Below are 24,970 nucleotides of genomic sequence, written 5' to 3' on the forward strand. Positions count from 1 at the left end.
TGCAAACATACTTGGTATGAAAGCCCATAATATGATAGCTTTTATGTTCACATTACCTTTGGCATACTAATGTATTACTACAATTCTACCATTTTTTGAATGATCCTTCTTTGAAGAATATCCCATTTGTGCATGTGTGTTGTATATAATTTATTTGTGGCTAAAGGGAGGTCCCAAACTTCGAAATGCTTCGTAAGCCTACAACTTGCCCCAAACTTTAATAAACATGGATTTTAAAATCTCTCTCTCTCTCTCTCTCTCTCTCTCTCTCTCTATGATTCTTAAATGATGTAAGCACAACCTTATGAAAGCCCTTGGAGCCCACAGAAATCTCTTCTACACAATCACATCATAAAATAGAAGTCAACATGAACATATCTAAGGCAGCACCAAAATCTTGGCCATGAAGAAAATGAGAACTTCACTCATAAAAAGGTGGAGGAGGAGCATCTTTTATGTGTCAACATGAGCATCCACAATGCCCTCTTTATGACAACTCAGGATATTGCTATATGTTCAACAAAGAGTTAGCAAACTCTAGCAAATGATCCCAATCCAAGTCATGGGAATGTTGGGGGTTAAAGACCATCTATGCCCAACCACCTATATTTACTTGTATACAGACCCACACACATGTACACTACATGTGGTAGGTACCCATCGTTGTCACTTTATTTTTTATTCTTTTAGTGATAAATAGAATAAGGGAAAGGCATATCACATATTGTGACTATTGAAGTTTCTATATATCAGTCTTTCTTTTCTTGCTTGAACCTCAATAGCTCTTGCTCTCTTCTTACTTTTGCTCGTGCTTCCACCTTTCGCTCACCTTTCAACTAGCATTAGGCATTTGAGGAGGAGCTTCATCCATCATTTACTTCAGCTCATGAAGAAGCTTCGGCTTAAGCTTTCATGGTAGCCACACCTTGAGGTATGCATCAACGCCATTGATCTTTAGTTTAATTCAATGTCTTCTGGCCTTGTTTGAGACCTTTTGGGGAACACATTATGAGTGGTAAGAGTTTCTTCACATCCATCACCTTCAGTAGTAGTACTAGCATCAACAATGTGAATTGCACCTATTTTGAGGCTTCTTTATTAGACATGCAAGCTACTCTCTCTCATGCCTATTGGCTTCTACTTCAGCTCCTAGACATTAAACATTGTACCGACATCATTGGCTCCCATTTGAAGTGTTACAATCTTAGTTATTTGTTGCAATACATATCAAACATGTTGTATAGAGATTTGGGATATCCATTGTCCTAATTGTTTGAGCTTCATTGATGCTCATATGCTCATGTCTTGTTGCTAGATCGCTTATGGATATATTAAGGTGCTTTGGGGACATATTTGAGCTCTCATTAGCTCAGTTTTGACAGGATTTTCACTGCAATAATAGCATGGACAACAAGTTTTTTACCAAGTAGGTTTGTGCCTCTTTTATCTACATATATTTCAAGTATGCTCAGAAAAAGGGCATTGACTATGAGAAGACATTTTCTCCTACATCCAGGATGACCACTAGTAGATGTGTGATTGCTATGGCTACACATTTTAGTTGGGATGCATATCAATTAGACATAAAGACAATAGTTTTGAATGGAGAGTTGGAAGAGGAAAGGGATGTTGCACAACCTCCAAGCTTTATTATGCAAGGCTAAGAGCACAAGGTATCAAGCTAAATAAAGCCTTGTATGTCTTAAAATAGGCTCCACGTTCTTAGTACTTCAAAGTAGATATATTGTTGACTACACAAGATTTCCAAAATAGCCTAACTCAGCCCACCCTCTACGTCAAGAAGGAAGGGGGGATTTATAGCCATTATTCTTTACGTAGATGGTGTGCTACTCAATGAACCAAATGACAAAAAAATTACAGATTTCAAGATTGAATTGAACTCTACCTTTGATATCTCAAACATGGGACTACTTCACTACTTTCTAGGTATTCAGTTTACTGAAAATGAGCATGAAATTCTTATATCTTGGTCACAATACATTTGAAAGTTACTAGTATGGTTTAACACGCAAGATCGTAAACCTATAAGCACACCTATGGAAACATGGCTAAAACTTTTAGTGCATGGTGATATAATGATCTATGAGATGTTGCCATTATAGCAAGGTGGTTGGGTATATCTATTTGTAACACTTATTCTAACGTATGGTATTATGCAGTATAACAAGTGAGCAAATGCATGCACAATCCAAGGACACTACATTGGCAAGTTGTTAAGTGCATTTTCATTATTTGCAAAAAAAACAAGTATATGGTTTGGTATTTTCCAAAGGGGGAGACTTGCAAATGCATGTTTATAGTGATTCTAATTAGGTTGTTGATCTCACAACACAAGGTAGTCTACTAGTGAATATTATTTCTTTCTAGGCCAATCATGCGTTTCTTAGCTAAGTAAGATATAGTCTATTAGGGCTATATCTTGCTATCTCATCTTGTGAAGCTAAGTATAGAGGAGCTTTCATAGTGATGATTCAATGTGTTTGGTTATATCATTTATTGGCTAGTCTTCATGTTCATTTGAAGGGACCCTCCTATTCTTTTGAATAATCTAAATGTTACTATTGTAGCACGAAATACAATGTTGATGCTTGTACAAAACACAGTGACATACATTATCACTATGTCAAAGAGAGATCACATGTAGGAAAGACTACCATGATCTACATTCCCACACATGAGAATGTTATAGATATTTTCACCAAGGTAGTATCAGGTGAAAAGTTTGAGGATTTTTGAAAAACTTTGTACTTAATACCTTTAGTGATCGATTCACTCATTGTACACATTGTCATTACAAGGGAATGTTAGAATATACCAATTCTTACCAACACCGAATGTACAAGTGTGTAATGTGGGCACAACTAAGGCCAAGTTCAGATGAGCAAAGGCAGATTGAGCTTCCAAGGGCATGTTACTCACATGGCTACTTGTGATTAGTGAAAGATTTTTGCCTTCTCTTCCAAACCCACTCCTACTTTGCAACCCCCTTCCCCCCACAAGTCAACTATGATTGCTCTCTTTTGAGCACTAGAGGCGAACGTGGAGCTCCATTGATATCGCCGTAATTGATTCCATATACTTTTGCTTTGGCAATTTCCTCCCATGGAAAGTCTAACCTCTATTACTCTCCTTTCAGCAATAGTATCACATGTGGAGCTTCATTGATGTTGCCATAATCAACTATGGACACTCATCGATAAACCTGAACCTTCTTGCCTCTTGTTATCTCTAGTGAATTCGCAAGAGGTGGAAGAGGTAGAGAGGACGCTTCTTACCACTACCATCTAAGCCCATCTAAGTGTGTGATGTGGACACAACTAAGTAAGTTGTGTAACTATATCTAGAGTCAATATGGCTCTAGTTGAGTTAGGTCCCTAACTTATCTTAGACCTATTGTACTTTCATTTGTTCATTCCAATACTCATAACTTTTGGTGTGGGACTATTACCCACTCTTGTGTGCACTATCTTGTGCTCACTACCTCACTCATGTGCCTCCACATCGAACTTTTTTTGTAGATTTACGTGTATTGATTTCTAATATTTTACATTTCTCCCCATGTTGAGAGTATGTTGTGCATGAGTGCCATATCTCAAGTCAAGGTTAACCAATTTAACATGATTAGTTATTAGACATTATTAAAGCATATTTCTTGTACTACAATGTTGTTTACTATGTCTATCTGTGCACATCAAATGTTCATTCAAAACACAAGTTTAATTGATTTGAACTTTCAGCTTCGGAAACACCTCAATGAGATTCTTCATGATCAAATCCCTATTTTGAAAGAACTACAGTGGGTGAGTGAATTACTCTACAACTTTTCAAATTGTGTCTTTGAAATGTAATATTCTTGTTCATCCTTTGTTTCTTTGTGGTGTGTGTGCATGTTTTACGTGCTTACTTTTCCTTTGTAGGTTTTGGAAGAGATCTCCCTTCATGTGAAGCCTAAGTTTGAAGGCTTGAAATCCAACCCTTTTATTTTAGAGCAGGTTTGAACTAAACAAAGAACTTCTAGTTTTGGTTATTTTAATGGGCACATATTTTGTATATGAATAACAAGTACCAATATTAATAATCAAGTCTAGAAAAGCTATTGGTAAATGAATATCCAATATAAGCATGAGAGACAAACCCAATCTTATTCAAATGGACATAGAGTGATAGGATCTACCAACACTCTAAATATGGATGAACACTTAGAACTTCAAGGTTCTCATGGTGCAACAAAGGCATATTTTTATCCCCTTAACAACTATTCATATATGCTCCTTGTGGATGGTATCGTTCACATACCCGGTCTGCATTTGCCAAGTGCAAGTACTTACAACATAGTATATTATATAGACCCAAAAAGTTATTGTTTTTTTGTGCACATTTTTTGTTTGTTAGCATTGCTATTTAGGGCATATGCTTATGCATTGGTGTGGTGACAAGGTGGTGCATGTCACAAAAAAAAAACCCATTGTTAGCTTTAGTTAAGTGATCCACTTAGTCTTGAAATATGCCAATATCTTGCTTTTCGATAAAGAAGAGTTTATTTTAGAAAATTAAAGAAAGAAAGAGTAAGGTAGTTTAATTACAAGAGAATTGTTAATGTGTCTTGTGTAGTGCGGGTTGAATTGTTGCACTTTTTCTAGATCGTCAGCAAGTCCACAACCACGCCCATCAGCTTCATCTTCTCCCACCTTCTGCCCCTTTCTAGAGCACCAGCCATCTCTCTTCCTCCTACTCTTGCATCCTACCTTGTCAACTTGCTTGCTCTACTAGCCTGATTTGCCCACCTTCCTTGCATGCTAGCCAGTCTTATTGCTACCCACCAACCCCAATGAACTCACTCCCCCGACTTTGGCAAGACTCTTTCGAGCAACCTCTACCCTCCCCATTAATCCTAGTTGATGTAACATTTGGCATTTTTATTCCTTGACATCAAAGATAATTATATCAAAATGAATACTGGTAATGTCTTTGATGTATCCCTTAATTTTTCCTAATTTTCTCACATCCAAAGGTAAAATTAAGCATTTTGAAAATAAAGAAAGGTAGTTCCAACTAATTTTCTTATTAAATAAAGAACATAACAAAAAAGAATCCATATTCTCACATTAGCCAACTATGTACTGAAACCACTTCCTTACTTGTAGAAATCGCCATTGTGAGAAATCCTAAGATGATAGGGAGGAAGAAGACCTTGTTGATGCTTACTTCAACTACTAACATGTTTCTTCTCTATTTATTTTTATTATAGCAATTCTATTTAAAGGACCTTCCTCGATCCCTAGCCCTATCCCCCCCCCCCCCCCCTCTGGCCCCCTTTCCTTTAGTGCCCTCCTCTCTCATAGTAGAGATGAAACATGTGATTTGCCATTATGATAAAGGAAGAAAGGGGGGAGAGAGAGAGAGAGAGAGAGAGAGAGAGAGAGAGAGAGAGATATATATATATATATATATATATATATAAAATTGACAAACAACCATGATATTGGTCAAAGATTACATCAATGTCTTGCCCTTGGCCTTGGAAAGAACATTCTACAATTAGATTAGAGAGTTGCTCATGATGATTAACAAATAAATGGAGCAAAGGGAGAGAAGGGAGAAGGAATAATATTTATATTGATGCTACTGTCTTGAAAATCATGCCATTATCCTCCTCATTTTGTCATTTAAATATAATTTTCAAGCTTTTATTTACATTTCATGTCGTTTATTCGTCCAATTGCAAGGCTTTTTTGTATGAAAATGTGAAGAAAAGTGAAACACAATTCATTTTTGTTTAGATGTTGGTCTTAATATGATGCGAGAGTCCTAAAAAAGCCTAAGAGAGAACTGTGTGGTAAGAAAAAAAGGTATGACTAATTTCTAGGAGTTTGATTTATATAATGCCTTGTAGAAACTCAAATGAGATTTCAACCTTCTAGGTATACTCGTACTAGGGTTAGTTTTCTTGACCTTCTTTTTCTTTTTGACCCCTTATAATGATTAGTATGTCATCAAGGGGATTGATATTGACTAGGAGTGCTTCTACAAAGCTAAATCTGTTGGGTACCTCTTCAAGGATTTCCTTGTTCCTTTGCAAGATCTACTTAGGACCCACTCTATAAGGTTGATGTTAATACACTTATTAGTTTGTCAATAACATTATTATAATCCTTAGTGGATTTTGGCAATGTCTCAAAGTTTTTGAATGTCTTTTGGGGTTAATTTGAAGCTTGAACACTTAAAAGGTATTTCAATCAGTTTTCAAATATGAAAGAGCCGAAGAAGGTGGAGTTGCAAGACAAGAGCTAGATAAGATTTCATGATGTGTTTCACTTTTTTACATTTCCATGAAAAAAAGCATTGCAATTTGACCTTAGAAATCAAGGAGCATGGGAGAGACCACTTAATAAGTTATATGAAATGTAAACAAGAACTTGCAAATGAAATTGAAATAACAAAAAGAGGGAGGCAAGAGGCATGATTTTCACAATAGCAATGTGAGAATGAAGATGGTGCCTCCTCCCTTCTCTCCATCCATTTGTCGATCATCATGAGAAACTCTCTAATCTAATTGTGGAATCTTGATCCCAAGGCCAAGGATAGATCATTGATGTAATCTCTAATAATATAATTGTTATTTTGTGACTTCAATCTTTATTTCATTTGTCTTTCTCCCTGCTCCCTCTCTTCCTCTCCCACAATGGTAGTTCACATTTTTCATCTCTAAAGAAAGGGCCTTCAAATTGAAGTGTTGGAGAAAAAAAGAGTGGAGAAAACACACATCAATGGTTGAAGTGGTGATGATTTTCTTCCTCCCCATCATCCTAGGATTTTTAACTGCAAGCAATTTCTACAAGTACTTTTGATACATAGTTACTAGTATACTACCTAAAAGTAACATCTTTAGGAGATAGTCATAATAAGAGTGTGACTCTAGCACCTTTACATCAAATAAGTTTACATCAGATAACTAGTCCTTACTCCCATCCTACTCCAATCCATCCAGTATGCTTAAGAAATCCACTATTGTGTGCTTCCCTAGTATATGGACTTCTAAGAGTAATCAAAATCTTGCAATAATAGCATCTAGATGCCAAATGACTGACACAAAAGAGCCAGATGGTGCATATGAAAGATCAATCTGTTGGTGGCTAGCAAATAATTTCTATACTTTTGTAATGCAAAAACTATGCCTAATACTTCTCGCACTATTATTACTAATAATTAATTTTGGCAACATAGTCATTTGCTAGCATAGAAGACTCACCAATATTGGTCTTGAACCTCATCTTTGTATCAAAACTACACCAACCACTATATTAGATGCATTGTCAAAATCCATATTATCTCTAAGAAAGGGCCAACTTAGAGCCAAGTCACGCGCAAGTGAAAATGATTGAGGTGAGTTGACAGAGTCCAAATTATGTGTGTGTGACCATGGAGTTTAACTTCAATTGAGAAAAGTAGGAACTTGGTGTGGTTCATGGGGTATCTGTAAGATTGGAGATACCCCATGATGAACTTGAGGAAGCGGTGCATGGCTACTTGTAGATCTCTCTCTTCAAGGCAGCTGACTATGCGCCTCTCCAAATTTGCTGCTTGTGCGAGGACGTAGCACTACACGCTCACAAGTTGCGCGTGTCACAGCTCTTAATGATCTTGAGCAGGGAGAGAACTTCCCTTAGCTATTTTCTGTGAGAAGCTTCACTATTCTGCTTTCTCAACTCTCCACCTTCTCCTCCATCTTGCCTATCTCACCATCTAATCTCCCACTGCCGCCTTGTTCTCGGCTTTAGCTGCGGCTTGTTCTGCTCTTCGTTTCGACCACTTGAGTCTTTACCTGCTGAGACTGATGGGCCAGTAGCATCACCTACTAATAGCGTTTCCATGAAACTGTTGGCCTCCCATCAACCATACCTTGTGCCTCCCCCATCCACACTCCAGTTCCCTGTCGTCACTTCCTCATTTCTTCCGTCCTTGATTTGCCTCCTAAAACATCTCCGACCAAACAAGTCATACACAGACCGAGTACTTCCTCGTCAAAAGCTACTTCCGTTCATGTCTTTGGATTCCCAAAAGTCTTCCGAGGAGGTGGTGGCACTGTATTGCTTCCTACACTACTCGCTGTATTTTCGTGACTCTAGCGGTGAAGTGAAGCCCCTTACTACTAAACATGGAGTAGAAGCATTATTTGACCTCTATGATTCACAACCATATCCATCGCCGATGTTCATCACACGGCTTCATCCTTCATTGGGTCGCTGATGTTTGTGGACAAGAAGGCAATCTCCCTCCAGTGTGCCTCCATTCCTTTTGAAGGCGCAACAGAGACTGTGGTGGCAACTTGGGAGGGAGTAGCTTGCATCGCAATCAGAAGCCCAGGATGTGGATATGAGGGCCAGCATTTGAGGAGGCAATCTAGATTCGTCGGAGGCATGGTGGACTTCGGGACGCTATCATAGATATGAGCTGATTATTGCTTGGTTCATTTATGCTACAAGGTGTAGTCATGCTATTGACCTTTCGGATGTTTTTTATGTAAAGATTCTCCCTAGGATTCGAATTTCGGGCAGAGACCATTCACATTCCCTGAATGGATGATGAAAAGAAGAGATGCTTAAATGCAGACATGGGACTCCGATGCCTTTTCTCACCTAGATCCTCATATGGTCTACCACTCACAAGTTTGTTTGTTCATCAACCATTGTACTTATGATGTTCGCTCAATCATTGTACCTATAATGTATACACAAAAGGAAGAGAGAGAGAGAGAGAGAGAGAGAGAGAGCGAGCAAGAAGTTTGTCTAATGTCACAGGTGCCTCTCTTGAGAGAGAAAGTGTTGGTACAAAGGAATTGGGGTAAGTAAAATCACACCTATTCACACGTGAGACTCTTGTGTGCATTTTCTATATAACATGTGAAGACAAAATATTTTTTTCCTTTTTCTATTAAACACAACCTTTTTGAAGTATGAGAAATTTTATGAAAATACATTAATAAAGGGTGTCCAAGCAACTATAAGGCTAAGCAATACACCTATAGGTTCAACGATTTGAAAATTTACAATACCTATTTGTTTACTACATGTAGAAATGGAGCTAACCTAGTGTGAATGATATCCTTTCAAATATCCCTACTAATCATCCATGCTACATGTTTCTTTTGTGCTACAATACTCAATATCAAGAGCATATCTTGTTAAGGTGAAAGAGGAGTGGTGGATGAGCATCTCTAAGCTCTACCATTGTCCAAGTTGGGAAATAAAGCTGTATCATGAGCACTTTAGCTAATAATAATCACTAAGACAAATGGGCACAAACTCCCATAATAAGAAAGGGGAAGAAACCATATGGTGCATGAGGGATTTGCCCAATACAAGGGTGCTAAGTTTAGTTGGCTCTAATGCAATGCCACATTGGAGTCCTTGATTCAAAAAGTATGCTAGATTTCTAGATATGTAGGGTGACCTTGTCTCCTGCTTGAAAGGTGAGAAGGATCGAAGCTTGCACGCGAGCTATGGCGGGAGAGCAAGAGCAAAAAAGAGAGTGACAAGAAATGGGAACTCCAACGGTCACAATGTGTGACTGGGCCTTCCTTTATTCAAACTGTCACTAAATGAATAAAGAATAAAGTGACGTGACGGGCGCCCGCCACCTGCAGTGTGTAGTGGCGGGTACTGTTAGTGTAGTAATACACGGGGCGGCACGGCGGAGGCGCCTTTACCCCCAACAACCTCCCACTTAAAGGCGAATCTGCCCTAGTGAGAGAAAAGAAAAAAGAAAAGACAGTACAAATGTACATAGGTACAAGGGATGAGGAAAGGCGACATCTCATCCAACGCCCATCAACCTCCTGAGGAAGGCAAAGCGCTCAGTAGTGAGGCTCTTCGTGAGCACATCTGCAGGATTGTCGTCAGTGGAGATCTTGACAAGGTCAATAGACCTGTCCTCCATGACACCACGTATGAAGTGATACCTCACCTCAATGTGTTTCGTCTTCGCATGGAAGACCGGATTCTTAGCCAACTGAATGGCACTCATAGAATCTGAATGTAGTGTAGGTGTAGCATCAATCCCAAGGTCAGCAACTAGACGGCCTAACCATATGGCCTCCTTGCAAGCCTCAGTGGCTGCAACATACTCGGCCTCAGTGGTAGACAAAGCCATACACTTCTGAACCCTGGACATCCAAGAGATAGCCCCTCCAGCATAGGTGAATACATAGCCAGAAGTGGACTTCCTACTATCTGCATATCCTGCATAATCGGAGTCAGTGTACCCCATAACCCCTGTATCCTGGCTGCCATAGCAAATACACATATCTGCTGTGCCCTTCAGGTACCTCATGATACCCTTTACGGCATCCCAATGTCTGCTACCAAGTGTAGCCATATAGCGTGCCACAACACCAACTGATGCGCAATATCTGGACGAGTGGCTATCATGGCATACATCAAACTGCCCACAGCTGAAGCATAAGGGATCTTGGCCATCTCAGCCCTCTGCTCATCTATCTGCGGACAATCGGCCTGTGATACCTTCACATAAGAAGGTAATGGACATCCAATAGGCTTTACGTCTCATATCATATCTATAAAACTTTTGGAGGAGGTTTGATGATAGCTTTAGGTCAAGAAAATATTCCATTGTAGAGATTCTTTCAAAGGTTTGGATAGGAATCATCTATAGTCTCCACAAGAGATGGGTGAGGCTATAAGGTGACTGTGAGGGGATGAGAAGGAAGAGGTATGGACTTGGGATCCTAGCACCTTCATTCACCTAGCTCCTTGTATGGTCTAGTATTATAGCCCACCATATTGAGTATGCACATAATTATCATAGATATGGCACACTCAACTAATCTTTATAAGTTTCTTTTGCTTTGTATTTTTACCTTCAAGGGATTTCTCCAAGATGCCACTAATAGGGTTTCTATTTTCTCAAAAAGAACACAAGAATTATCCTTCTTGTACATTCCAAGTAGAAATGATACATACATGGGGAAAAAAGCTTCTAGCAATGAATCCACATTGTAGTCAGAGCCCATATGGAGTCTTGCACACTTTTGCACTTTGTATCTAAGTTAAGTTATCATGGTAGTTACAAATAGAGTCATAGATTCTTTGCCCTTGCCTACAATGTGAGCATGCACTTTTTGAAAGTACATCAAACATGGATGCAATACCTTCACATACCAAAAGGATATATTTTGGAGAAAAGTGAAAATAGTAAGTATATAAATATTTTAATTGATTGTAGATGCAAAAAGTGCACCCTTGTTCATCACTTTATAAAGTGGGAGAGGGAGATTCCATGTTTAAAAGTTTCTAGTGAGTTTACCATTTTAGAGGGCACACAATAAGTCACGTCCTCTTTAGTGTGTAAAGGAAAGTGAATGCTCAACACCTTAATACACACTTTGATTGGTTGACATTTATAGTGAGTTTACCATTTTAGAGGGCACACAATAAGTCATGTTCTCTTTAGTGTGTAAAGGAGAGTGGATGCTGAACACCTTAATATACACTTTGATTGGTTGACATGCAAGAGGTATTGCCAATTGGAAGTCAATCATCACATTGTTGCCTCATGATATTCAAGTGGCTTACTCGTGATTTGTTAGGGCTTACCAATCCAAGTATGGCGAGTATAGCGATATAATGATGATATGACTACACAGAGAGGGTGGGATCAATGTTTGTATCTTGTGCTAAACAATAGCCTATCCTCGTTGTTTGATTGAAGCTGCAACACCTCAATAATGATAGGTACACTAAATAACAAAGAAAATGTGTAGATTGGTCTATCTCTTTATATTACAAAAATCAAGGAGAGAAAAGTTGGAACAAGATATAAGAGAGAAAGAAAGAGAATGTGTTAACCCTGATGCAAAGAAAGTAAAGAAAATTAAAAAGACGTAGGACAAAGCGAAAAAAGGCGGCCCAATGAAAAAACAAAAGGAAAAGAGCCAAAAGCACAATAAGCAAACTCGAAAGTCCAAGGCAAGCGCAAAATGGAAAAGATGCATTTTAAATATAAAAGTGCACCCTAAACCCCTGTAAAAGAGCGCTAGGCTCCCTCTTGTGCAATTTGTAAATGTAGATGGGTATGGGTGAAGGAACAATGTAAATAATAAGGGAATAGGGAAAGAGAACCTAAGCTGAAATGGTCGTTCATGTAAAAAGGGATGGGCGGCCAAGAGAAGTAGGGTATGTATAAAACATTAGGGCCAAAAACGCTTCAAAAAATGCACTTTTGTTAATCACGGGATTAAGGAAATGGACAAAGAGAGTTCGCCACGTGTGCAAGAATATGGTATTCTTGTCTCCTCTTTTTTAGAGATAGTGGAGTCCATTTCGTAATTCTCTCTTCTTTTTTAGCCAAAACCCCTAAAGGTTGACATGTTTTGGAGTCCCAAAGACGTTATTTACTTACAAATCTGACAAAATACATGACAGAGATGTGATGAAATTAATAATGAGATTTTGAAAGTCGAGAGATCTTTCAATATTGTTTTTGGCGCCCAATACATACTCATTTGTGTTCTTGGCGCTACTTTTTAGTTCATTCACCCCTCTTTGAGCTTCTTTCTCTACGCTTTCATTCTTTTCATGGCTTCCTCTATGCGCCCTTCTCGTTTAATACACTCTTGCACAGTCTATAGCCAGGGAGCAGATGGAAATTTTGAGCCCAAAACCTTTGCTGTAAACGATTGGGTTACCATGCTGCCATCTTGCAAGGGCTTTCATAAGGTGAAAAGAAGAAAACGAGATGATATAAAACATCACTGGAAGGGGCGTATCATTGCCTTCAAAATTATGCCCGAAGGCTGGTTTGTCAAGGTGCAACATGTTTACATGGCCAAGGATATGCACTTGCCTCCAAACGAACGTGTTCCCCAACAAACACATTGTAAGTTATTAGTTGAATAACGTATATAATTCTTTTCCATTTATGCAAGTTCTAACAAACGGTTCGTCATTGTAGATATCTTTCCGTCAACAAGTATAGAATGACAACCTGTAAAAAGCCTAAGTGGGACTTTTCATGCCATTCATAAGGTATTGGCAGACATTATTTATGCCGATCAAACTGTGTCTTTTTTTAGTGAATGCAAGGTTTTTATATATTATGCACAGTATGTGGTTCCCTCTAAAGCGGATAGGTATGGGAATATCGAAGATTTTCCATTGCCAAGTCTTTCATCTCTAAACTGGGAGATTCCTGACAAGGTAACGGTGCAGAGTTTCAAATTCAAAATATCTCAGGATATTAAAAAGTCCATGACAGCTGGAAGGATCTCAAGAAGAATACGTTTATCATGGTTTGTACCTCTCCATATCTTCGTGGCTTGCTTCAAAACAACAAATTTACAAAGAACGAAGGTATCCTGGCTAAGTAGAAACTTTTCGGAAGAGGATTTGGACAACACTATAGGGACGCTTTGGAAATCTAGAGAGTGCGACCATAAGGGTGATATCTTGAGGTGCAGTGCATGCCCTCAATCCTTGGCTTTGGCTTACAATATCCCTCGTCAAACTCTTGCTTTGGGCTTTGATTAGAGGAGATACAAACTAAGATTGGGTATTTGGGTTCCCTTGGATTTCGATACAGATTGCACACCATATAAACTTGCGGTGCACATTTTGCCACATAAAGAAGTAAAGAATGTGAATGTTACTTCCAATTGGAGTCTGAAATATGTGAGGGATACCTTGGAATTGCTAGACAATGCATACCCTAGATATAAGTTCAAAGTGAATGGCGTAACAATTGGTAAAAGAGTCGAGCGCTCTTTCTCTTGTACGAGTTGTTTGTCTCCCACAATTGTGATTTTTGAGCCTTGAGAATGAAAACTTTGCAGGAATTTATCTTAATAGATTGTCCTTAAGATATTTTTTAGTGGGAACTCATAAGCTATCATGAAGCAAGTTGCCTTTCGAATGTATATAAATAAAATGTACATTACATTAGATTTATAAGTGAAAATTTTCATTACACCATGAGGTACAAAAATTTCATATAAATGTACAAAGACAAAATAATAAGGTTCATGTATGCTTATGTTTGCTATTTTGATTCTTTATCGATTTTTTCAAAGATGTTTTTTCTCACAGGGCCTTTCTTTGATTGTTGAAAGAATTTCACATTTACAAGTAGTCTCTTTTCTTGGGGCTTAAGAGGGGATGGATCAAATTTCAGAGGAGAAAGCATTGGCATTCCTTTTTTTTTAGACTCTACAGCAGTGGTCCCATTGCCTTTGCCCTTGACCTTGTCCTTGCCCTTACCATTGCCATTATCCTTACCCTTTCCCTTGCCCTTTCCCTTGCTTGTACCCTTGGCCATTGAAGTTTTGGGAGGAAGAGGGGAGTCAAGATCATATGGTGTGATTGCCTTGTCCAGAATCAGCTCAATGCATCTCTCCCTTATCCACCAAACATATGAATCAGGATAGTCTCTACACTGTAAGAATAAATGTTATAAGTTAGTGAAAAGAAATCATGATACGGGTTACACAAACATCAAATGAAATTAACTTACATTCACTCCTTCTATTTGTAACAACTTTGAATCCACTATTCTGCAAATATTTGAGATAACTCTCCATCCACAAGAATGCACATCACTTTGCAATGGAACTTCTTGTAGAAGAAACGTATAAGGCCTTTGAGGATCAGCAAGATCCTCATATGTAGTATCCAAAAATGTAAAAACAAGTCTACCAGCACTGCAAAAGGAAGCTTTGTAAGTTCAAAATATTTTTTGTAAATAAAATCAAAGTAAGTAATTTTCTTTCAACATACATTCGTGCTTGGCCATGAACACTGCTGAGAGAGTTCATAAAGATAATTTCTCTTGTAAGACAATTAATGTAGATGAGACTCCAATGCCCTCTGTAAATTCATAATAGAGGTGAGTAGAAGGGTGAAAGCAAATGAATATAAATTTTCCTCTACAGAAAAAGAAAAATGCCTTTCTACATAAGGAAAAAAGATGTGGTAATTTGTCACACTATCGAAGCTATGAAAAAATGGTGAAATATTAGACCCAGATTTTGCAAATAGCTCCACAGAGAGAAGTGGATCAACAATATATATGGTTCTACGGATATCGAGAGTGAGAGAGGAGACCAATGACCTGCAGTCAATAGCAAAAGCTATTCAATACAAATTACATCCAAAACATACTTGAACCTATAAGACTTTCCTTACGCAAAAAAAAAAAAAAAAATAAGCCTTACCTTATGCAACAAAAAACAACGGAGTCAGATAGTTGGACATCCCTTTTTTCCAACATGAGCTTGTCCTCGGGAGATATACTAAGATATTCCTTCTCAGGTTTCGCAGAAACATTCACAAGTATCTGCCTATACACTTTGCCCATCCTCTCACTGTTGACGGGAGCAAGTGATGCGGTTTTCCTCTTGTAAACTTCGTCTTCAGTTTCCAACACCTCCTGATTTTTTTCACTCAAGAAAGACTCCTGCTGGGTGGCACCCCTTGTAGAGTAAAGGTGAGTTACATCCTCAACCTTAAGCTTTTTCCCTTTCCTGGACAATTTCGGGGGAATGATAAGGATTTCAAGGGATTTTTGATCGTTGGAAGGCAAGGGCCTCAGCACTTTATCGAACCTATACCTGATTCTGCTGATAATGCTAAAATCCTTATTCATAAGGGTGATTCTATGAGTATGGGCGGCAGCAATGTAAGCATCGTTCATGAAATCAATAACAAAATCCTCTGCGGCCTCTTGTAGGGCAAGAATGGCTGAGAGTTGCCACTTCTTATTTAGACCAAAGACAGTTGCTACTTGAGACAATCTATCAGAGATCTCTTTAACGACTCTTATAAAAGCAGCCTTTGGAATGACATGCTGTGTAGCTCTCTGGGCTTTCTTGATCTCACTGAAACATCTCTGCATATAGAAAAACCGGGACTTCCTCTTTCTCTTTTGTGGCTTGGGAGGTTCAGTGGCTTCAGGCAGATGTAGGCTCGGGTGCAATTGTAGGGGATGAATCTTTCACATGGCAAGTCTCACCCTTTGCTTCCTCAACTTCAGGAGAAGAAACATTCACTGCACTGAAATTCTTTAACTCCATGGAAGATGTTAGGCCAACACCTGGTGTAGGGGGGATTTCTGTGGTAAAATGCTTTGGGGCCTGTGATGGCCCAGCTTCAGCAAAATTTGAAGAGGGCTCCTCAGATTCATCAAATTGTAACTTTCTTCTACCCCCATTATCATTCCTATCCAGATACACTCTTCTTGCAGTTTGCTTTGTCCTTGCCATCCAGAGAAGCAAATACAAGAACCAGAAGGACAAAAATTAAAATAGCAAAAATCTGTAAACGCAACAGGCCTTATACGGCGCGAGAAGGGACGAAAAGAGAAATGCCGATACGGCGCAATATGAAGAATATGAACAGTATGAAAGCGCGCCCTCGCTTCGTATTGGAGATTACAAGAGGAGAAAAGCAAAGAAGAGAAATGCCGAAATGGCGCGATAGGAGGAAATGTTGAAATGCCGATATGAAGCGATATGGAGAAAACGAAGACTACGTAAAGAAGCCCTCGCTCCGTATTGGCCGATATGACGCGAGGGGGAGGTTATGAAAGCCTCGGACGAACGCCCTCGTTCCGTATAGGCACTCCTTGTTTTGACCAGTGAAGCAAAGGAATCAGCAAAAAGACCACAGATACAACGCGAGAGATTAGAAACGCAGAAGATGCAAGACTTGGATCGCACCGTATCGGCAAGCAAGGCGGAAGAGCTTGAGAAATGTAAAGTGTACACGTAGGAAAAATAACCCCTTATATACCCACGTCAATCATGACACGTGTCTGACACGTGTCTGACACGTGTCTGACACTGATTGTGCCACGTGTCTGCGCATATCGTGCATATGCTACGTGTGGACTAACGACCGGTCCACGTATTTGCCACGTATTTATCGGCCATGTGTTGGCCAACGGCTACTGCCACTTGTTGAAGCCCAACGGATAGTGCCAGGTGGCATTATTGCGCGCCTACATAAGAGTGTGTCCCTAATCCGTACGGCTTTTTTCGGTTTCTTTATGGACCTCTATCTCTTCTCCTAATACGGCACGAGAGCGAGTGTTTGTCTTCTGGGCTTTCGTCTGTTCGCGTCGTTTTGGGTGTTCTGCAGAGTCTTCCTTTGGCTTGCCTCCTAAGCTCATAGTGCCCGAGGTCGGGTGATCACTGATTCTAGCTCTCTCTTCTCCCGTCCTTACTTACGGTTGCGGCTCTTTCGTTGAGGTTCTTGCTGGAATCACCGATACGGCCGAGGAGGCACATCCGTCTGAAGCGTTTCAGTCTTATCGCGCCGTATCGGCACAAGTTGGAAACATGTCTGAACCCACAGAATTCTTAGGCTCCAAGGTTTTTCCAGGAATTGGTAAAAGAAGAAGGCTTTCAAAAGGCTCAAGGGCATCAACGTGTGATGAGCCTGTGCATTCTGTTTCTTCTCCATGCTCTGCCACCAGTGTGAGAATGCCAAGTACATCTCCAGGGAAGCGAATGTCGGTAATGAGAGGTCGAGTATCAGAGCTTACTAATATCACTCCATCAGAGAGGCTTCTTGATTTTATCCTTCAGAATGGAATGGATCTCTCATTCTATGGAGTTGTGAAGAATGTCTTTAATCCTGATTGGGACCTTGATAGTGTTTTGAAATCTTGTAAAAAATATATTTTGGAGGACTTTTTGGAGTTTGAAAATCTTGCATGTCCTTCTATTGAAGTTGGCACAATTGAATATGTCCATGTTCCCATTGGGTCAACGGGAAATGAAAAGTCAGTGTTTACTAAGAAGTGTGGTGCCCACTCTCTGGAGAGGTTTTATTCAAGAGACATATTGTGCTCCACTCATTCCAAAAACTACAAGATGATGAGAAAATCTGTTGCTTTTATTGTTTTCACCCTTGTCAAATATCCTGTGAAAGCTGATGAGCAACAGTTGGAAGGAGCAAAGTCTGCCAGCTTTTGCATGTTTGATCATCTGGTAGATGAAAAGGAAACAGAGGAGGTTGTAGATGCAGATTTTGAGGCTTCTATTGCTGAGAATTTGGATGTTCCTCACTTCAAAGCTGAGACTATCATTGAGGAGAGCCAATGAGATACAAACCCTCCAACTGATGAGAGTTCTCACCATATTGTTCCTTCTCTACCATCTATACCTTTCAAGGATAAGGAGTACATTTTACTGTCAGATATTCAAAAACTTTTTAATCTCAGGAAAGATTATTGTCTAGCAATTATTGCAGAGGCTTCTGATGCTGCAAATGGGATAATTGACACAAAGAATGAATCAAAGGAAGAGATACTCAAACTTGATAAAGAAACTCTAGACGATAAGTTTATTGATGTTGGTGAGGCCCTTTCTCTTTGTTTTGAAAAGGCCAAAGAAGCTGAGAAAGAGTTGAGTATTACTGATGAGGACTTCGATCGCATTCAAAGCTAACTTGGGATTTCCAATTTTGGAAGAGAGGAGTCTGAATATGTTAAAGAATTGATTAACACCAATGAGACATCATCATCAATAAATTTATGGAATCCAGTTAAATTGAAGTACGATGAAAATCAAGTGGTAAGATAATTTTGAATTTGCTTACACATTTGTAGGTTTACATTTCATGCTCATTCAGTATGGGTTTTATTTGCAGTTGGAGATTGCTGATACAGATAACTTCTTGGGACATGGCAAAGGATCGAGAGTTGGTGGTAGTACATTCAAAGGCATTGCACTCGGCCACTACTTGGCTAGGATTGGCCCTGATTCCTTTTTAGTACTTCATAGTAGTTTCTCAGAGGATGCAGCATAGCCCATACTTTGTATTAAGGCTCTTACAAGGCTTCTAGGTTTCTCACGATTACAATATAATTCCCACAAAGTAATGTTTTTGGAAAAGACTGCAGCAATTAGGATTTTTGGCTACGGCCCAGGTTACTCTGCTTCTAGAGCAGGATACTTTTTGGCGTTCACATCCTACGCCTTGGCTGCAAACCGAACTGATGTAAAATCTATAGTTGGCTACAAGAGAAAAAAAATTCTACGTTATAGAGGAAAGATTCATGAGGAGGAAGAGAATGTGAGAGTTTTGGAAAACTAGCTTTGTATATATTCTTTCTTATATATAAAAGTGTGATTGCTCATGTGTCATTGCCGTCTTTTATCTGCATTCTTTGAAGTTGTCGTCGAAAAAACCAATTGAATAGCTCCTCCAAAGCATTGCTTTTTGTAACTCCTCCCCCATGCCTTGTGCTTCGAAAATAACTTGTGCGTGCTTGATAGTGGGATTTTTCCATGCCTTGGTTACTATAAGTTGCTAAGGGGCGATGCTCCTCCACAAAGTAAGGTCCATGAATATGAAGAATATGCTGCAATACAAAGTAACACTAGCTTTATACCAATTGAAAAACCTGTCAAAATAAGCCCATATTAAATAATTATTACTTTACTAGATAAAAAGTGATATCTTTTTCTCCCCATGCCTCTTTTATTGCCTAAACAAGCTTCATGATTGATCTTTTGAACTCTTCCGCATATGTATATGTTGTCTTATGTTGCCTGAGGAGTTTCAGAAAAACATCAAGGTGTATCCAGACCTCCATTCTAAGAAACGCAAGCCTCGGCGTGCTTGCAACATTTGTTGTGATCTCACATAGCTCTCTCCAACACTCCCAAGCCGCATTCACTTGCTTTCCTGAATGGTTTCCTAAGAATCGTCTAGCTTTTGAGCCTCCCATAGAGACATCGGCCAAGATATCTCTTGTTTTTCCTGAAAGTATTGGATCCTTTCTCAAGTGAACTTGGCCCCCATGAAATCCCATTTTTGATAGTAATGCCTCGCATTTATCAATACATTCATTTGATAAAGATAATGGCTTAATGGAATATGCGTAGTCAAGATGCAACTTGAGAAGCTTATCGATTATTCTAATCTCTGCATACAAAGTACAAATATGAACATTCTTAAGAGAGATGGAAAGAATGGGATCCCAGATGTCTTCTATGTTTTTAAATTTACTCAAATCTATAGTCTCTATTTGGGGCTCTTCTTACTGGTCGCAAACTACTCCAATCTTTGGATCCAATACTTTCCATACAATAAATGCAAGGATATTTTGCATTTGTACCATTACATATTCCAAGCATACATTTGATAGTTTTCAAATCAGCATTCATATGCCATTCCACATTAAATTTACCAACCCCATCAACTACCAACATTTCGCCTTCACTTTGAGACTTAATGATATTTGGAATACCTGTATGGTTGAACAACCATTTCAACATTTGATGATTTTCAATTGGTACCTTGGCTGCACCAATCCACCAAATCTCCATCTCGGATTGGATCTTATGCAATGGAGCTTGGCCCTCACCATTGCTATGGTCCAATGCCATGTTCATGAGGCAAATGCTAATTCTTTCCATCTTCTGTCCCTTTTGAATCTATGCTTCATCCAACTTCAAGGCAAACTTTAGAACACCATAACTTTCTTCTACTGTGATTTTATACATGTGAACCATTGCAATTTGCACCTTTTTTAGATCAACCCATATATTGTTAAACGCATTGTAATAAAAAATTGCCTGTTTTTTTTGTTTTTCATAGGACATAGACCTTTTGATGTGAATGTAATCTCCAAAAACATGTGGAATCTTGCGATTCATGGCAATTCTTGCAGTCGAAACTGCAAGGGCTCGGGGCAATCCAAATATAGTTAGCCTATTGCGTTTAAGAATTTTAAACCATAATCCAGAGATAGCACGATAACCTTTTCAACTTATACCCACAGTATCACATGTCTCTACGATTTCATTTGCTTTCACCGTGCCTTTTAAATCCTTCACTAACTCTTTGAGAGTTGGACCTCTCAAATCCGCGTTTTCGGGTGACTTAGAATCCTCAAAATATCTTTCTTATTCATGGTTTCCTTCAAAAGTTTGATTCTTTCCTCATTCTCTCGGATATTTATGCCTAATATGTTAGAGACATATTTCTTTGCAAGATTTAGTCTCCTTTTCTTTGCTCTCTCACACAAGCTGGTTATATTTTTTAATGGTCTCTTCCTCTCTCTAAATCCTACTGGAGTTTCTCTCAAGTGTGTTAGCTTATCCTGCAATGACTTGTTAACATTTTTCAAAATATCAATCTGACTTGTCAACTCTAAAATATTTGTTTGTGTAGTTTCTAGTGCTTTTTTCATTTCATGCATTTGAGCTATATATGTGTAAGACGCAGAGTATAACCTCATACAATAGCCAAGCATTCCATTGTAACCTTCTCCAGCATATCTTATATAGACATGGACATTGAAAAAAGGAGGTGGTTTACCTGTAGAAGGATCCCTGGGATAAATATTTCCGTCCACCCACAAATCTATATGCTTCATTCCTTGTGTTCGCAACTTGTTGGCTTCAATCTCATCTATCAATACTCGACGATGTATACTTCTCCAAGATGTGTAAATCGGATCTAGCTGAATAGATAGCTTGTATTTACGTGTGCTTGCGCCTGTGTTATTTGAAGTAGTATTGCTAGACATTCTAGCAAATGAACCGAGCAAGAATCTCATAGTGATAGGAAGTAAGTGCAACAAAAGGAATGGTAAAAGAGAATAGTGTGTAGAAAGAAAACGCGGGAGCAAACAAATGCGAAGTTCGTACAAAAATCTCGAAAATACAAAATCTCTTGAGTTCCAAGACAAAAACGGCCGAAAAGGTGACCCCTGACTTGGATTAAAAGATGAGGGCAATTAATGGCCGACCTCTTCAATGAACCAAATATTCTCTCATTAATCACATCTGGACAACCAAATTTAGAGGTTTTATTCTTCCTAAACCTCAACTAATTAGCAACTTAATCACTTTCTTACAAGTGCCATTTTTGAAGCGTTTTTGGCCCTAATGAAGGAAAAAAGTGAATGATGAAGATCATTCTTGTGTGTGACCAAAACTAGCTCTCTTCTTCTTATTCTTTCTTTTACTTGTGCATGTGCTTGAGAGAGAGGGAGTGTGAGAGAGTGAGGGAGTGTGTGTGTGAGGGTGAGGTGAGGGACCATGGTGGAGAAGCTCACCATCTTCACCTCTCTTCTTCTTCTCCTCTTCTATTCTCTTCTCTTCTCTTGCCTTGCATACCACAATGGAGCTTGGAGCTTGAGGATCGAGCTTGCTTGAGCTTGTACCTTGGATTATGGAGCTACCAGAGAGCTTGAGAGAGGAGGCAACTCAATCGGGCATGAAGGTAAGTTCACTACACTCATAGGTGTGAGAGTGCGTACAGTTATGTGAAAAGTAGCCATTGCACTTAGCTTGAAATGCTTGAAGCAATAAGTGGAATGTGGGTCTTAGCAGTCGAGTGAGAAGCTCTCACATTTTGGTTCCATTGTCGGGACCACACTTCAAACGTATAGCAGGGACCTAGAGTGGACCACCACGGGTGACTGCTACTTGCACGAAAGAGCTAGCACTAGCTAAAACTGATTAAAGGAAGTGTGATTTTCATTGATTATGATTGCACTTACATACTTTGTCACATAAACACTTGAAGTGCACAAGGAAAGATAGAAAGCATGATTTGGCACAAGTCCACTCCACCACTCATCTGAAGCAAAGATCTCTACAAGGCCTTGGTGGGAAACTTGAACCTACAAAGGGATGTGCTAGCTAGGGTCTTTGAAGAAGCCATACGAGTGGATGAGTTGCTCAAGGAGAGAAGCTCTAGAACCACGGCCCGAGAGATGGTACTACCACTAGAACCTCAAAGAGAGTTATGACCATCAATGAGAGATCCAGTCAGACCGTACAAGACTAGGGAAAGGGCGTCGACCAAAGCCAAGAGTTGGCAGATATGAAGCTAGATTTGGCTAAGCTTCAAGAGATGATGAGAAATCCCACTCGACCTCATGTGTAGTATGTGCATTGCAGAGGCAATCACCTCCCAATCGAGTGCTTGGATCTTAGGTCAAGACCATGCACTAATCAGCCATACTACCCAAGGAATATGCTGCTGAACTTTGGGAGAGGAGCTCCATTAGCTCTCCTAATACCCAATGACTCAAAGCTAGTCGTCCCTAGGAGGGACATCAATCCTATAAGGATATCTAGACCACCTAGACCTATTGTGACCCATCCACTGAGCAATGCTCCAATACATTACGTAGAGGAGCCGAATGAGAATGAAGCATACATAAACCTTTACATCTCATATGATGAAGAGAGGAACCCCGTTCTGACGGATTTCAGACTAGTGCCGGTGATGGTGTTAGGTAGGGGAAGAGGTCGAGGTCTAGGAGAATAGTACCAAGACCCCATTATGTGCTAGACTTGCAGTCACCCAGGGCATATCTCATCGCATTGCTCTGAAAGCGAGCAAGCCAATCGAGACAAAGCTTACTTGAGATGTCCAGAGTGCAAGATCACACACTTATATGTTGAATGTCCTAGGTGAAAACCTTCCACTAGTTTAACAATCATGTCATCCGTACCCTTGGGGCTATTTAGAGTCGAGACACTTGATGGTGAGGCCACCCTGATACCGTTGAACGTCATGACTCAAGCACAAACGAAACAGGACGGTATCTTATTACATGGACCTATAAATCTTGACACAGCTTTAATAGGGAAGAGGAACCGTAGGAGGAGGCAAAAGAGGACCGAGATGAAGGTAATGCTCAAGGAAGACAGTGCCACCACACTACCCATGGGGAAGTGGATACATCTACTTCTAAGGAGACAAAAAAGGGGAGTGTCAAGATTGGAGAGTATCTTGACCCAAGGCACCAATTGGAAGTAGTGGATAAGGTTAAGAAGTGGGTGAGAGAAGCCCAAGAGCACCTTAACAAGGATGGAAAACCCATCATGGAAAACAAGATTGATAAGCTCTTTAGTATGAGCATACCAATCTCACCCACGCGGCTAAAATCGAGAGATGCATCCACACCACATGGACAAAGCCTAGACACCATAGGGAAGTAGACCGTCAGGTGAGATCACTAGCAAAGGGGTGTAGAGCCTAATGAAAAGCAAGCAATTGGCAACCTTCTCACGACATTGATATCAGCCCCTGTGACCCTACCTCTGGGAGAGCTACTTAGGCAGAACTTAATATTGTGGCAATGGTTGAAGCAATGGATAGAAAGACCTAACGAACTTGGAGCAACCAACTTACCTGACCATGATGCAATAACGCATATACCGAACTTAATCTTGAACTCGGTGCCTAAGTCTTTACATGTAAATACCTTTTGGTAAGCACCGAGATGCACACAATCTTGCCTGTCAATGCATTAGGAGATATCATAAGGAAGGGAATTGCAGATATAGGAGTGGGAATCATTGTGCTAAGCCAAACATTCCTACAAGCTTGGGGATCCTCTTATGGAGACTGCTAGATTTAATGTCACGTTGGCTAACAGAACGAAGGTCTAACCGTTTGGAGTGCTAAAAAAGTAGCCCCTGAAGATAACGGGGGTATAATTCTTAGTAAACTTGACAGTCATGAAGGGAGTGGACTATGACATCTTGCTAGGCCGACCCTGGATGCGAAACATTCGAGTGATAGAAGACTAGGGCAACGGTCTGATATGCTTAGGCAACAGATCAGAAACTATGAGAATCGAGATGGACACTTAGAAGACCATGCCGGTCGACCTAGATGTCATCTCCACTATTTTGAAAGGAGATTCACGAGTTAATAACTCCTACAGGCCACTAACCAAGTATATCCCTTGCCTCAAGGGACAAGCAAGATTGGATGCATGTGCTAGCCACCATTGATATGCTATTCTCACATAAAGAGGAGGATTATAAGAAAGCTATTAGGGTAGTCGGTGAATCCCACAAAGTCACACCATCTCAACTGCCACAGAGTAGGGCCCCACCATCAGTACCACTCTGCATGATAGCTAGGAGCTCTAGTAGTCGACCAACACATGTCCCCTT

General features: G+C 39.7%; 1 protein-coding gene across 17 annotated transcripts in view; it reads left to right on the forward strand.

Moving 5' to 3' along the window:
- LOC148021332 (uncharacterized) overlaps window positions 1-24,970 on the forward strand; it is a 293,723-nt gene that overhangs the window by 232,832 nt on the left and 35,921 nt on the right. For 15 of the 17 annotated variants that reach the window (XM_087698141.1, XM_087698124.1, XM_087698131.1 and 12 more), the window contains 3 exons: window positions 3,759-3,821; window positions 3,939-4,013; window positions 8,820-8,862. In XM_087698141.1, coding sequence (XP_087554267.1) covers window positions 3,759-3,821; window positions 3,939-4,013; window positions 8,820-8,862 — 181 coding nt within the window. Of the gene's footprint in view, window positions 1-3,758; window positions 3,822-3,938; window positions 4,014-8,819; window positions 8,863-18,683; window positions 18,784-24,970 lie in introns of those variants that run through there. The other 2 variants (XM_087698137.1, XR_015694538.1) reach the window with 2 other exon arrangements.

Source organism: Lygodium microphyllum, chromosome 18 (assembly GCF_053477565.2).
Source record: "Lygodium microphyllum isolate KBCC chromosome 18, Lygodium_microphyllum_v1.1.10, whole genome shotgun sequence".
NCBI lineage: Eukaryota > Viridiplantae > Streptophyta > Polypodiopsida > Schizaeales > Lygodiaceae > Lygodium > Lygodium microphyllum.